General features: G+C 34.5%; 1 protein-coding gene across 3 annotated transcripts; it reads right to left on the reverse strand.

Moving 5' to 3' along the window:
- Nucleotides 1-506: 506 nt before the first annotated feature.
- On the reverse strand, nucleotides 507-12,925 carry LOC134235786 (uncharacterized). 3 transcript variants are annotated; one of them, XM_062717929.1, is made up of 12 exons: nucleotides 12,721-12,925; nucleotides 11,128-11,334; nucleotides 8,539-8,626; nucleotides 8,185-8,354; nucleotides 7,234-7,543; nucleotides 3,660-3,776; nucleotides 3,267-3,427; nucleotides 1,946-2,775; nucleotides 1,648-1,766; nucleotides 1,482-1,528; nucleotides 902-996; nucleotides 507-743 (listed from the first exon to the last, which is right to left on the reverse strand). In XM_062717929.1, exons 2-12 carry the CDS (start codon nucleotides 11,273-11,275, stop codon nucleotides 627-629), a joined length of 2,202 nt encoding a protein of 733 aa, XP_062573913.1. In that variant the 5' UTR covers nucleotides 11,276-11,334; nucleotides 12,721-12,925; the 3' UTR covers nucleotides 507-626. The 3 variants fall into 3 exon arrangements, with proteins under 3 accessions (XP_062573913.1, XP_062573914.1, XP_062573915.1); XM_062717930.1 differs by lacking the exon at nucleotides 12,721-12,925 and adding an exon at nucleotides 11,590-11,738; XM_062717931.1 differs by lacking the exon at nucleotides 1,482-1,528 and having other exon boundaries at nucleotides 610-743; nucleotides 12,721-12,924.
- Between the last annotated feature and the right edge of the window lie 345 nt (nucleotides 12,926-13,270).

Raw genomic sequence — 13,270 nt, forward strand, 5'->3', positions numbered from 1 at the left:
ATTGTCTATACTTTTCCGTTTTCTTGATCCTGACAAGGACCCTGTGACCAGTTAACAGGCATGCTCACTTCTACCTGGCACCTGATCCCACTCCTGATATACTACATCAACATTTTTGAGTCATCAATACATCTTGTCGTCATCGTACAAGATTGAATTTCAAAACAATTTTTGAGGTTATGAAATATTTTTGCATAGGAAGTGTAAATAAAGTCTTACTGCCTATTCTGTACATATTTTTATTTTGAATAGCAAAATAGCGAGCAGAGAAGAGAGATGTTAGCGGACCATACGAGTGTTGTATATGTATATCATGTATATTAACCAAGAAAATTCATTTTCCTTTTCTAAGCAGCTGAACAGTACACATGTTGTTATTGAGAGAAAAGGTGGTGTGCATACATACAAAATATATAAATCATTGACGAAAAGAAAGGAAAACTTGACACAAGAAAAATGACACAAGAGATGTATTAATTTTTAATGAATTTTAAATTACCATTTTTTCTGTATGACAATTGATTTTCATAAGATACTTTAATGTTAATTCAAGAATCAATATCTTCTATACGAGGACAATGATGAGAGGGTGTTCTTCTTATTCCAGGTCGTCAGTCGAAAAATCTTCAGGCAAACGCCGACTGGGGTCGGGTAAAAATCGACTTAAATGTTTGTTGTTTCCGGCGAAGTTCTTCTTTCAGCGCGTCATATTCTTCCGCGGTGTATTGTCTCGCTTTTGCGGCCTGAAAAACATTTTATATTCAAAGAAAATCTGGTAAAATGTCAACTTATCTTGCTACGTTTTACGTTTTAATTATCTTTCTAACGTGGAAGATTATTTTAATCAATTTCTCATAATTTTTTTTAGAAAGTGTTTAATATTAAGGAGAACTTGATTTACCCTTTTCCGGCGCACAATAGGATGCTGACCAAACGAAACGTTAAAGGGCCGATGTCGAATTTTCTTTCCGTTTGTTTGGATTCTGACCGATGATGCTGTTAAAAAAACAAGTCATACTTAAAATCAACTACTATATTTTTCTACATACACAATGACATGTCACTACATATATGACACAACACAACTCACTGAATCTCTGAGGAAATATTACCTTTGTGGTCTATTACTATAGGTAACTTTATTACATGGAATGTAGTAAATATATCTATCTAAATAAATGTAGTATTTCTGTACACATAAATGAATCCTAAATGAATCCTACCAGATGATATCCACAGTGTTTTATTTAAATTTGAATAAAAACCATCAAATATCTACATAGCAAAAGGCATATGGTGATAATGCAGTGTAAGGGGAAAAAGCAGTGTTTCTACGGGATGATATTAAAAAGGAAGAGGATATGTATATCTGTATTACACATATATAACTATCCTTTCTGCTTTATGTGATGATAAAAATGAATCTTTTTCGCAATGTCGTTATCAAAAAGCAGAACTAAAACTAGCGAGAGTTGTCGAACCTGTCTGCGGGGCGCTGCGATCGAGGGACTCCGCCTCTCTGTAACTGCTGTTATCGAAATAGTAAGGAATCTCTTTTAATGTCTAGAAATTATTTAAAATTTAAAGAATGTGCCTCCAACAAATTGCGTATATATAAAAACAAATTTTAAATTTGTATTTCCATACCTTAGTGAACTAGAGTTATTGTCCTCCAGGTTCTTTTTTATAGTCTCAATAATATCAATGTCTTTCCTCCGTATCGGCTTTATGAACACCTTTTTACCAGGTATGGGAGCCAAGGGACCCTTTAGGAATATAAAGTAGAAATAATAAATCAATTAAAGAGGTCTGGTTTTCGATATCATTGTTTGAAATCTGTATTTCCAAAGTTCTTTAAAAATACTTCTAGAATTTTGTTTTACTCTCGAGTAAGTTTTACAGAGTATCATCTATATGCATTTAGCAGAAATCATTAGCCCCCTACCTCATGCACATATCGAGGTAGTTTGACAGGTTTCGTGTTCTTTTTCCTCTGAGTTTCGGAAGACATTTTATTATTCCAAGCTTCAAGTCTTTGTTCAAGTCGTAAAAGGTTATCATCGTTAATTTCCGGGTCAATAAAGGTGAAGTCGTGACTAGGCGACATATCTCCATGGCGACCCTGTGAACTTTCACAGACAAGTCGACTGTGGGAAGACTCTCTGCCACTGTCATCCCATGAGACATCCTCCATTCTATCTGGAGTTCTACTGGAACCAACCCCGCTGTCCAGTGTGGACGCCCGCCCTAACTGTGACACAAATGTTCCTTCGTTTGAACTCTGGTACATAATTGTTTCTACTGTAGGAGCAATCTTTGGCGGGTTCCTTGGACGTGTCTGTTGCAGCCTCTTTTTGGCACCCTGGTAACGTTCTTTTTCTAGTTGACGTTGTTTTTCCTTCATTCGAATCAGGAAGAACACACTCCCGGGTCCAAACATGTCTATTAAGGGTCCTTTTTTAAGGTTGGACACACTCCAATCTTGTGTGGGTTCTTTGTTGATTGTTTTCTGGGGACGAGTCTTTTTTGCTCGTTCCTCCTCCCGAAGCATAAACAGAAAGTATCGTATAAGTGGAAGTTCCTTTTTTGGAAGCCATGATAGTCTCAGTTTATATTTTTCTCTGACTGACTCTTTAAGAATTTCAATAACTTTAGGATTGCGTTTTTCTATCAGTCTGTCATAGTTTTTCTGGTCGAGAATGAACACTTCCGCTTCCTGGGAACATTTCACCGTGTAACAGTATGTAGGTAAATCAATCACCGCCTCCAGGTCACCTGTCACAAGTATATATCAGTAAAATCAGTAAATTAGTACAATCAGTTGTACCTTCTGTTGCTTCAGTTTCTTTTCACTTTCTTCAAATTGCAGTTGAATGAATTTATAAATGTACCTCCGTCTCGAAAAGGAAGATATTTTGAACACATTTTTTTCCATTTCATCACGTGAGAAAAGAGAGTCTTACGACTCTCTGTTATTCATGTTTATTAACTTTGATCATTAATAAATCTAATTCAAATGTGTAAATGTTCATGAATTTAAAATTTCTTTTGAATCTCATTATGCTGTGTTTTAGTTACAAAAAGAGAAAAATTTTAACGGATACTTACAAAAGCTATAATTATTGGTTTGTTAAAATCAATTTAAAAACAAACTTTTGCCAATTCCTTCTTTCGTTTTTAAAGCAATTATGAAAAAAAAATGATTTATTCACCCAGATTTAAAATGAATCTTTAGACTATTTTTTTAAAAGCAGATGAAGACACACCTATTATCTCGAAGGCCCCCAGATTACAGACCTCCATGGCGTGTCTCGGCACCTGGGAGGTCCTAGTTTTACACCGGCTCTCGGAGGAGGACATTGAGGACACTGTGGAGGGTGAATACTTTTTATAGTCCTCGAGTTTGGACGGAGATATGCTCAGCTCTCTGTAACAGAAAACACAGTCTGCACAGTGCCTGTTGTAAAACGGAATATTCCAAACCTTAATTCTTATGAAAAGGTCTGATTGGATAGTCTTTGTATTCTATTCCAATAAAAAATAGTGTTTTCAAAACTAACTTTCTTATTTTTGGTTTTGTTTCTTTCCTTAATATTTTCACTATTTGAAATTAAGTAAAATTGCAGCTTTATTTCACTGGTTCACTTCCTTGTGACTACCTGCGTAGTAATTCCCTGGCCTGAGTTCGCTCTAAGTCTTCGGGATCCGCTATCGGGAAATAGTTCGGATACTGCACTGTGTGATACACAGGGTCCATCAGCAATTTCACCTGACCACTATTAAAGAATTCAAACGTTAACAAACAAATAATCATGCTTCATTAACTGTAAAAAAGAAATGTTTTATACGGTATAAAACTGTACAATTATTTGTTTTGCTTCTTTTACATTAAACCTTTCAAGGCCAACCGTGGGATAAATGTATCTTATTAAGTTATTTACATAAACATTTGATTGGACTGGATATTAGAAATTTGTTATTATATAAATGTGATAAAGAGTTGATTTAGCAGATGCTTTATGATCTCAAGTTGTTTTTATGATTTTACGTTTACTTAAATGCACCAGATTTAAATAAATCATTAAGAAATTTTAACCAGAAGTCTCTGTCGAGACTGAAGCTCTACTGGTTTGTACTTATAGCAAAGGAAGAGAAAAGTACTTCAGCAGTTGGGAATTGAAACTTAACAACAGCAATAGATAGAATAATGATCCTTGATAAAGTCTCTTTATGTTCTTAGTGTAGTCTACAAGTTTGCGAAGTTATATTGAAATCAGACCAAAACTGTAGGAGGAGTAGCATTTTAAAGGAATTTCACAGAAATTTCTATTTTTAGTTACCACGGCAAAACCGTTTACTGAAATCAAAAGCTGATAAAGAGAATTATGTTCTTAGTGTAGTCTACTTGTGTGCCAAGTTATATTGAAATCAGACCAAAACTGTAGGAGGAGTAGCAGAATTTCACAGAAATTTCTATTTTTAGTTACCACGGCAACACCGTTTATCAAAATCAAAAAGCGATAAACAGAATTATGTATCTTAGTGTAGTCTACTTGTGTGCCAAGTTATATTGAAATCAGACCAAAACTGTATGTGGAGTAGCAATTTAAAGGAATTTCACAGAAATTTCTATTTCTAGTAACCAGGGCAACAACGTTCATCGAAATCAAAAACCGATACACAGAATTTTGTATCTTAGTGTAGTCTGCTAGTGTGCTAAGTTATATTGAAATCAGACCAAAACTGAAGGAGGAGTAGCATTTTAAAGGAATTTCACAGCAATTTCTATTTTTAGTAACCACGGCAACAACGTTCATCGAAATGAAAAACTGATAAATAGAATTATGTATCTTAGTGTAAACTTCTTGTGTGCCAAGTTATATTGAAATCAGACCAAAACTGTAGGAGGAGTAGAATTTTAAAGGAATTTCACAGAAATTTCTATTTTTAGTAACCACGGCAACAACGTTCATCGAAATCAAAAACCGATACACAGAATTATGTATCTTAGCGTTGTTTACTTGTGTGCCAAGTTAAATGGAAATCAGACCAAAACTGTAGGAGGAGTAGCATTTTAAAGGAATTTCACAGAAATTTCTATTTTTAGTTACCACGGCAACACCATTTATCAAAATCAAAAACCAATACACAGAATTATGTATCTTAGTGTAGTCTACTTGTGTGCCAAGTTATATTGAAATCAGACCAAAACTGTAGGAGGAGTAGCATTTTGAAAGAATTTCACAGAAATTTCTATTTTTAGTAACCACGGCAACAACGTTCATCGAAATCAAAAACCGATACACAGAATTATTTCTTAGTGTTGTTTACTTGTGTGCCAAGTTATATTGAAATCAGACCAAAACTGTAGGAGGAGTAGCATTTTAAAGAATTTCACAGAAATTTCTATTTTTATTACCACGGCAACACCATTTATCAAAATCAAAAACCAATACACAGAATTATGTATCTTAGTGTAGTCTACTTGTGTGCCAAGTTATATTGAAATCAGACCAAAACTGTAGGAGGAGTAGCATTTTGAAAGAATTTCACAGAAATTTTATTTTTAGTAACCACGGCAACAACGTTCACCTAAATTAATAACCGATATACAGAATTATGTATCTTAGTGTAGTCTACTTGTGTGCCAAGTTATATTGAAATCAGACCAAAACTGTAGGAGGAGTAGCATTTTAAAGAAATTTCACAGAAATTTCTATTTTTAGTTACCACGGCAACACCGTTTATCAAAATCAAAAACCGATACACAGAATTATGTATCTTAGTGTAGTCTACTTGTGTGCCAAGTTATATTGAAATCAGATCAAAATTGTAAAAGGAGTAGCATTTTGAAAAATTGTTTACAGACAGACGGACAGACAGACAGACAGACGGACAGACGGAAGACATTTATCGCATAAGCTCTTCTGGTCTCTGACCAGTAGAGCTAAAAATGAACAAATTAAAAAGTCGGCAAGACATTTGCATTTTTCGCACCGAGTTCCAATCCAATCACATTTTAATCTTATGCTGGGAATTGGATTATTTCTTTGGTTTAATGATCTGTAAGAAATTGGATTATTTCATCGGTGCATTAAGCTGGCTTTCCCTTTTGCCGCTCCCGATAATTAACATTGAATTCTCTCAATAGCCTCCCACCACCGCATAATCAGAGTGGCGACAGGAAGATTAGAAATACCGCTTTCCTTTACAGTTGGAACGAGACATGAGAACCATCTAACATTTTGCCCTTACAAATGGAATTAAGATTAAAGAAATGACTTGCCATTTCATTTTCAAAAGTGTGAGTTCTTATGTATCAGGCACAGATAACTGATTTAGAGACTCAAACCTGAATGCTAGTGTTTTAGTTTCAATGTACGTTCTTCCCAAGGTCACACTGAAGTTAATCTATATTAAACAAACTTTTGATGTCTTGGTCAGAATTTTTACCTTTCTGAAATAAGGATATATTTTTGTATTAACATGTATCAAAATCTAATTCGTGACGAGAAAACATTTGCTTTGGCCTTCAATCCGACATTTAGATAAATATGTATCGTCAATTAGGATTTTGAAATAAAAGAAACCACATAATCTGACACATCTAAAACGCTAATGGTAATCTAACGACAAAGCTTTATGATAAACGTTATGGCTTTAATTTTTCAATCGTCAACTCCATTTACGTAGGCAGCAATGTATACTTATCACTTGAATACAGGGTTTAACAGTATATCTCACGGATGATTCGATTCCCAAGAGCATGTTCTACGTAGAGCAATTTCTAAATCGAGGTAAGTTCTTGACAAACAAGTTGATGTAACAAGAATATCAACAGTCTCATTTAGAGTTTTCATTTTTTAAAGTTTTATGGTCGATTCAATGACCTTATCAGCAAATACAATTAATCATTAAAGTCAAATGCTGAATTACGTTCTTCTTACTTTTTGTTTAGGCCATTATTTATAAATTGAACTGTCGAAGAATTTTCCCTTTATTTCTTGATCATGCCAGGGAGCACACGGCGGATGTGACCGGTCGGTAGGGAATGCTCACTTCTCCATAGCGCCTGATCCAAACTTCGATGTTTTAGAGATTCTTGTTTTCTCATCTCCTGATTTGTATTCTTTAAATGGACTTTTGAGCTTGAATATTGTTCTTTTTCTCTATACACTGTACATTTAATTTTTTACACAAATTTTTGTAGGTCTGTATATTTTGGTATCTCACCTTAACAAAAACATAATGCCATCAACGGGCGCCCCCTGGCGGACAATGGTGGAGTCAAACAGGACTTTTTCCCGCCTTAGACTCATTGCCATCTGCTTTTTGTACTTAGGCATCCAGTTATCGAACATGGCATGGCTGTCCACAAACCGCTTCCTATCTTCAAAATCCTTAGCCTGAAATTCATGGAGTGATCTCTTGTACAAGTCCCTGTTGACAATAACCAGATCGGTTTTCTCATCGGCAATGATCGTGGCATTCCGTATACAATCGGCGTTTATCAGAGCTAGCTCTCCAAAACTCCGCCCAGCATCTATAAGCAAAAAGAAAAAATTTTATATTCTTCTTTGTAGATGTACTTTGTGTTTTAAAGCGGGTTATACAGTGAACTCTTTAGTTTGATTTTCGTTTAAGTTTTTGATTAGAGAAAAGTTGGCTTATCAAGAAAGAAATCGTCGGCCATTTTGCCGATTAATTTGTTTGTGACTATATAATGATGGATCCCTAGCACCAGATAAACACAGAGTTAATGTTCCACATAATCCGGGGTCCGCGACCTTCTTATACCCGTGTCCTATAAAGAATGGGGTCCGTTTGATGAGGGCTGATATTATAGGACCAAAGTATTGAGAGAGAAAAAAATCCTTTCATCAGTGAGATGAAATTGTGTTCGATTATTGCAGAGGACAAATCCTTCACGCGACACAATAGATTTGTTTCAGCTGTTTCATTGAGATTAAAACATTGTATTTTCAGTCAATTGCATTCTGTGAGAAAATGCATCAATTTAATTAAAACAAGATAGTGAAAAATTACTTTATCTACCAATCATTACTGATTGTTTTGTTTTCTAGCTTTTAGGAATTTTAAAAGAGTAGGTTTATCGATCTACAACGGTTCGGGTTTCAATTAATTAATTAAAAAATTTTAAAAATCAAAATCATGAGAACTCACCAATTTTGCCCACATAATTCCCGTAAATAGACCTATCAAGTGGTTTGTTTCGTACTCCGCTTTTAGTTCTCACCACTTCAACTTCCGGTGACGTATTTCCCGCGTCATCATCAGCACCAAAATTTGTATTGATATAAATAGATACTGTTCCACTTAGGATAATGAAGAAACTGAAAACAATAAAAAAAATTAAGGGAAAATAATTTTTAAAAGTAGAATGATACATTTAAAAAAACCCACCGAGGGTCAACTTAAATAATCTTTTGCAAATTATTGTGACGAAGGCACCAAAGTCCACGAAATAGCATTTAAGAGTGTTTGAATGATAATTGTTTAAACCCTTTTGTGCCATACCATTCGCCTTTATCTCCTTGCTTTATGATGACGTCATCTTTGTCGTCTGTCTCGAATTCACAGTTCTTCACTATGTCAGCAATAATCTCTAAATTAAAAAAAACTGTGTTTTATTAAGCTCTAAACTTTAAATGAACTAGGGGGTGGTACATGTAATGCAAAATTTACAACATGATGACTAGCTATCATCTTTTAATTTTTGCATTTACCTCCCCTTAGTAAATTCAAAATTTACAACATGATGGTTCCCTTATCTAGGCCTACAATTTATTCGATTTCTTAAGAATAGAAAAAAAATTACCCATGAAATTTCGAATTTTAAAATCTCTTGAATATGACAAATTGTATGAATTCTTTCTTCATTGCATGGAAAAACAAGAAACTGCGCCAATCTCTATCTCTCGAGACTTTCGATGTAATTCTGGGACGCCTCTCAGCCCAACCACATAAAGTTAGAAAGCGTTCAGTTTCAGTGCTTTATATTTAACGAGGGTGTTTTGTTTCACTACTTTTTTCACACGATAGCAAATCGGCGGACGGTATTACATACATAGCGAACAAAATCAAGTGTGAAGCGAACTACCCTCGTGTTGGTATAATATTTATTTGCCGTGTGGCCTTGACCTCGGAGATACGACCTTGAAACAAGATAGTGATATACAGTTGTAACAATATACTCAGTGTCAGTGAGCGTTCTAAGATTACGGCCCTGAGACACCTCACCACTAATTGGTGCATTTTTTACGTCATAGAAAAGTTCTTACCACAGAACCTCTCTTTAAAAGCTTCATCAAATAGCAGTGTTAGGTTTGCAAGAATAGAGGAAACGTGAGTTGAAGGACGTCATCTGAATATTTTAAATAAATCATTTGGAAAGATATACATTATGTTCTTTTTTCAACTTGACTCTGTCTATATACGTGTATGTAGAAAGAAAGTCTACGTGATTCACATTCCGTTAGGCAACTGTAGGCCATTTAAAGTGCCATTCTTTATCAGGAGCCACTCGGTGGATTTATGAATGGATGAAAGTTTGAGAAGTTAAAAAACTGAAGGCTGTCGTGTAATTTTCATAAATATATTTCTGTCGATATCTCGTATTGTAGCAAGATAAATGTGTATGCATCAAAGGATATTTCAAAAGGAGCGAGACACCTCCCGCTTTTTGTAACTTACTCGATTGAATTAAAGTCTCTGTAGGAACTTGACTAGGATTTTACACCTTAACGCCCATTATAGAAAAAGGAAAGCAGTCGATTAAACGTAACATAGAGAACGATATGAAACAATTATTTTTCCAATCTCACTAGGAGAAGAGGCCAATATATTCTGTTGTGAACACTTAATGCTGTCGGGACATCCGTTTTTATCCGTATTTAATATTGCCCTTGTCACCTTCTTTTCCCGTTAATCCAAACAGGTCGATAATGAATAGTATAGTTATGGGATTGTGTGCAAATATCACTGAAATATGATGTCCACCTATTTTCTCATATTTAGTAATATCAGAAGATAAAAGAATTACGAAAAGGGGTTTAAAATGAAATCAACATGTTGTCAGTAGATAATTAAATCTAGGGAAAATCAATCACCGTTATGGCCTTTCAATCATTAAACGACAATAACTGATTATCTAGGCGACGTAAAAACCCGGTAATCTTCACTCCTAAATCATAATGTCTGTCCTGGCGGTATACGCTTTTAATATCAATTATTTGTTTGAACACAATAATTCTATTAAAACGTTCAAAACATGCGAAGATTTTTATTTGTTCTGTTTTCTCCAAACTGCGCCACCCTGTTCTTGAAAAAACATTTAAGTTTTCGACGCGTATAAAAACCTAAGTGTACCTGTTGGGGAATAGCAGTACTGAATTGTTGAAAAGAGATAAGAAACAATTTTTGTCATGAATTATTAAATGAATTTCTTTTCCCGTTGTTTCGATGCTATTTCTTCATAGATATGCAATTTAAACTCATGTCATTTTCACACATGAACACAAGGAATCATATGCACCTTTCTCTTCCTAACAAAATAACTATAATGGGTATTTCTCTAATTTGTGAACAGAATTGTTTGAAACGTCAGACAATTTTCATCCAATTTTAGTTCGTCTTTAATTTTAGAGAGCCACAGAAAATCGAGAATTTATCTTCTTAATATTTAAACTTTTGATAAGATAGAACCAATATCTGACCATAACACGACAGTACAATGATATGTCATATTTAATTAGACAAATTATCCACAAAGGTAGGCATTCTTCGGTGGATAATAGCCATTTATTATATTGTTGTTCTCAATAGCATTTCTTACATTCAAAATCGTCTTAAAACATGCTCTACAATTGATAAAGTATAAAGAATATTTTTTTGATATTTTTATTTTCCCAACCATTTAGAAAATTTAAAAAACAACATCACCAATTTTACCAATGAAGAAACATTTTTAGAAATAACAATATACCCTTGAGTATCACTGGTGCATTCAAAATTGATATAAAGTTCACCATTAATTTTATTAAAATTACGAACATATGTAATAAGCTACTTTGGCTTCCGGGTTCTGCTAGGTACATAGATACTTACCGTCTTTGAGTTGTTTGAATAATTCCGACTTTTTCTTGAACCAGGATAGGATCTGACAGATCTCTAGTTCAGTCCTTCTGTGGGGCGGCTTACTTATAATGCTGATTACACGCTCGTACACGTGGGCAGAAATGTCGTTAGATCCCATTCTTCCTTTTGTTTTACTTTCCTGTCAAAGAACCTTCTTCATCCTCATGGCACGGAACTCTGAAAGATTGAAATCACGTGGTCAAGAACATCCGGTGCGATAACCAAGTTCTTACTTACGGAAAATGAAGAAGAACAAAAAATTAATGGAAAAATCATTAAAGTGTCATCTATATATATACATCCGCATCAATAAATCTGAAGAGCCACGGGCAATGAAATAATGCAAGGAACCTCTGTTCGTGAAATGAACCAATTGACAGCCAGATTTGTGTTTGCGACATTTATATGCTATTGGCATATTCCAGTAATTACGTGTTATTTTCTGATTTCCAAATGGTCTCGAGAGAAGTGGTTCTTGTTCACGACAGGATGCCAGAGACTGGTCCGTCAAAGCATCTCAATAGGAGATCGATCCCGACTTGTTAACCTTCTCTGTGACAGAAGTGCAGGTTAATTACCCTTAGTGTGATTGCGTTTTAGAATAGCAGCCAGTTTCCCCACGTTCTGTGTCAGTATTCTTTTCACTGCCTGATACACAAAAATCTTAAATGATAAAAATACGGAACCACCCTAATAGCTAGAGAGATATTAATAAAGTGGCCACTGGCGGCGATTTTCAGTGAATTAATAAACAGCCATACCGTCACAGTTTGATTTTTTTTACATGATTGAACTACATCATAAAACTCGATGTTCCATTATTTTCCAAATGGAGGTAAATCGTGTAACATTTAAAACGCCAGACAAAAAAGGCATTTTCATATCACTTAAAATTAATCAAGAAATAACCTTTAAAACAAGAGCACCTTATCAATCTATTGAAGAACCAAGACAGAAAAATCAAGATCTTGAATTGGCAGCAGAAGAAAACGAAAACATTGCTTGAGAAAGAAGCTGCAGAACTGTAGCGTTATGGTTTAATATGTACCGTATTAGTCGTTGACCATAACGTTATGGTCAACGACTATTATATATAAAAACCATAACGCTACAGTTCTGCAGCTAGCCTGGAAGTAAAACGGAGACAAACGCAGCAATAAAATTTTGTTTCAACTCTTTACAATTTACATGTACTGCAATGCGAAATGGTTCAAAACGGCGTTTAATCAAATGTTCTGCATATACAAATTTTACAAATGCTTCATTGAATGCAATTTATGACGAAGAGTTGTATGCAAATTCAGAAATTCGAGGCACTTCATTATAATAATGGAAAATCATTTGAAACTTTAAGAAAATTAAATGGGAAGAAGCTGTAGATATTGAGCTGATTTTTTTTCACCTTCTATATTAATATTTTCACCTGTTTTGAATGTTAATTGATTCCTGACTTTGTATTGTTCTGTAGAATTTGTTTTTGGCTTTCCTAATTCAATTCTTTCAAAAAAATAACCGGTAATTTTTATCAATCGGTAAAATGAAAAAAAAAACGTTTAGACTTACATAAGTATGGAATGTGCATTAAAGTCCTTCACAGGAATATATTACGTAAAGAATCCGCAGGAAAAAATGAAAACACTCTGCGATATCACGTAAAGGGAAAAACGAACACTTGGAATGGTGCACGCGATGCGGAGTTATAATGAAATCAGCCCAGTCATAGAGTTCCCGGAGACTATTGACACGAACTGAACGTTCATTGCGTTCATGCCGATTAATTAATCTAGTATTAATCTGTTTTAATCAATAATCCCTGCAAAAACAACAAGATCAAATATTTCAAGGTGAAATTCAATCTCCCGCGGGTAATCCCCGCTTTATGGTATTTAGGTACGCTAACACTTGCCTAATGGTGTACTTCACGCCGTCATCCACAGAAATTTATAATTTAAGGTCTGCAGAAATATGGAGATTGAAAAAAAATCATATAAGGCATCTTTTATTCATTTTATTAATTATGATAAGAATAGTGATATCATTTAGAACATTACTTCTCAGAAATTTGTTAATTATTGTTACGAATTTAATAAAAATCCGTTCATTCTTGGGAGCT

The sequence above is a fragment of the Saccostrea cucullata genome, unplaced genomic scaffold (assembly GCF_032062105.1).
Source record: "Saccostrea cucullata isolate Sc308-1 unplaced genomic scaffold, CSIRO_AGI_Scuc_v1 ctg115, whole genome shotgun sequence".
NCBI classification, from domain to species: Eukaryota; Metazoa; Mollusca; class Bivalvia; order Ostreida; family Ostreidae; genus Saccostrea; species Saccostrea cuccullata.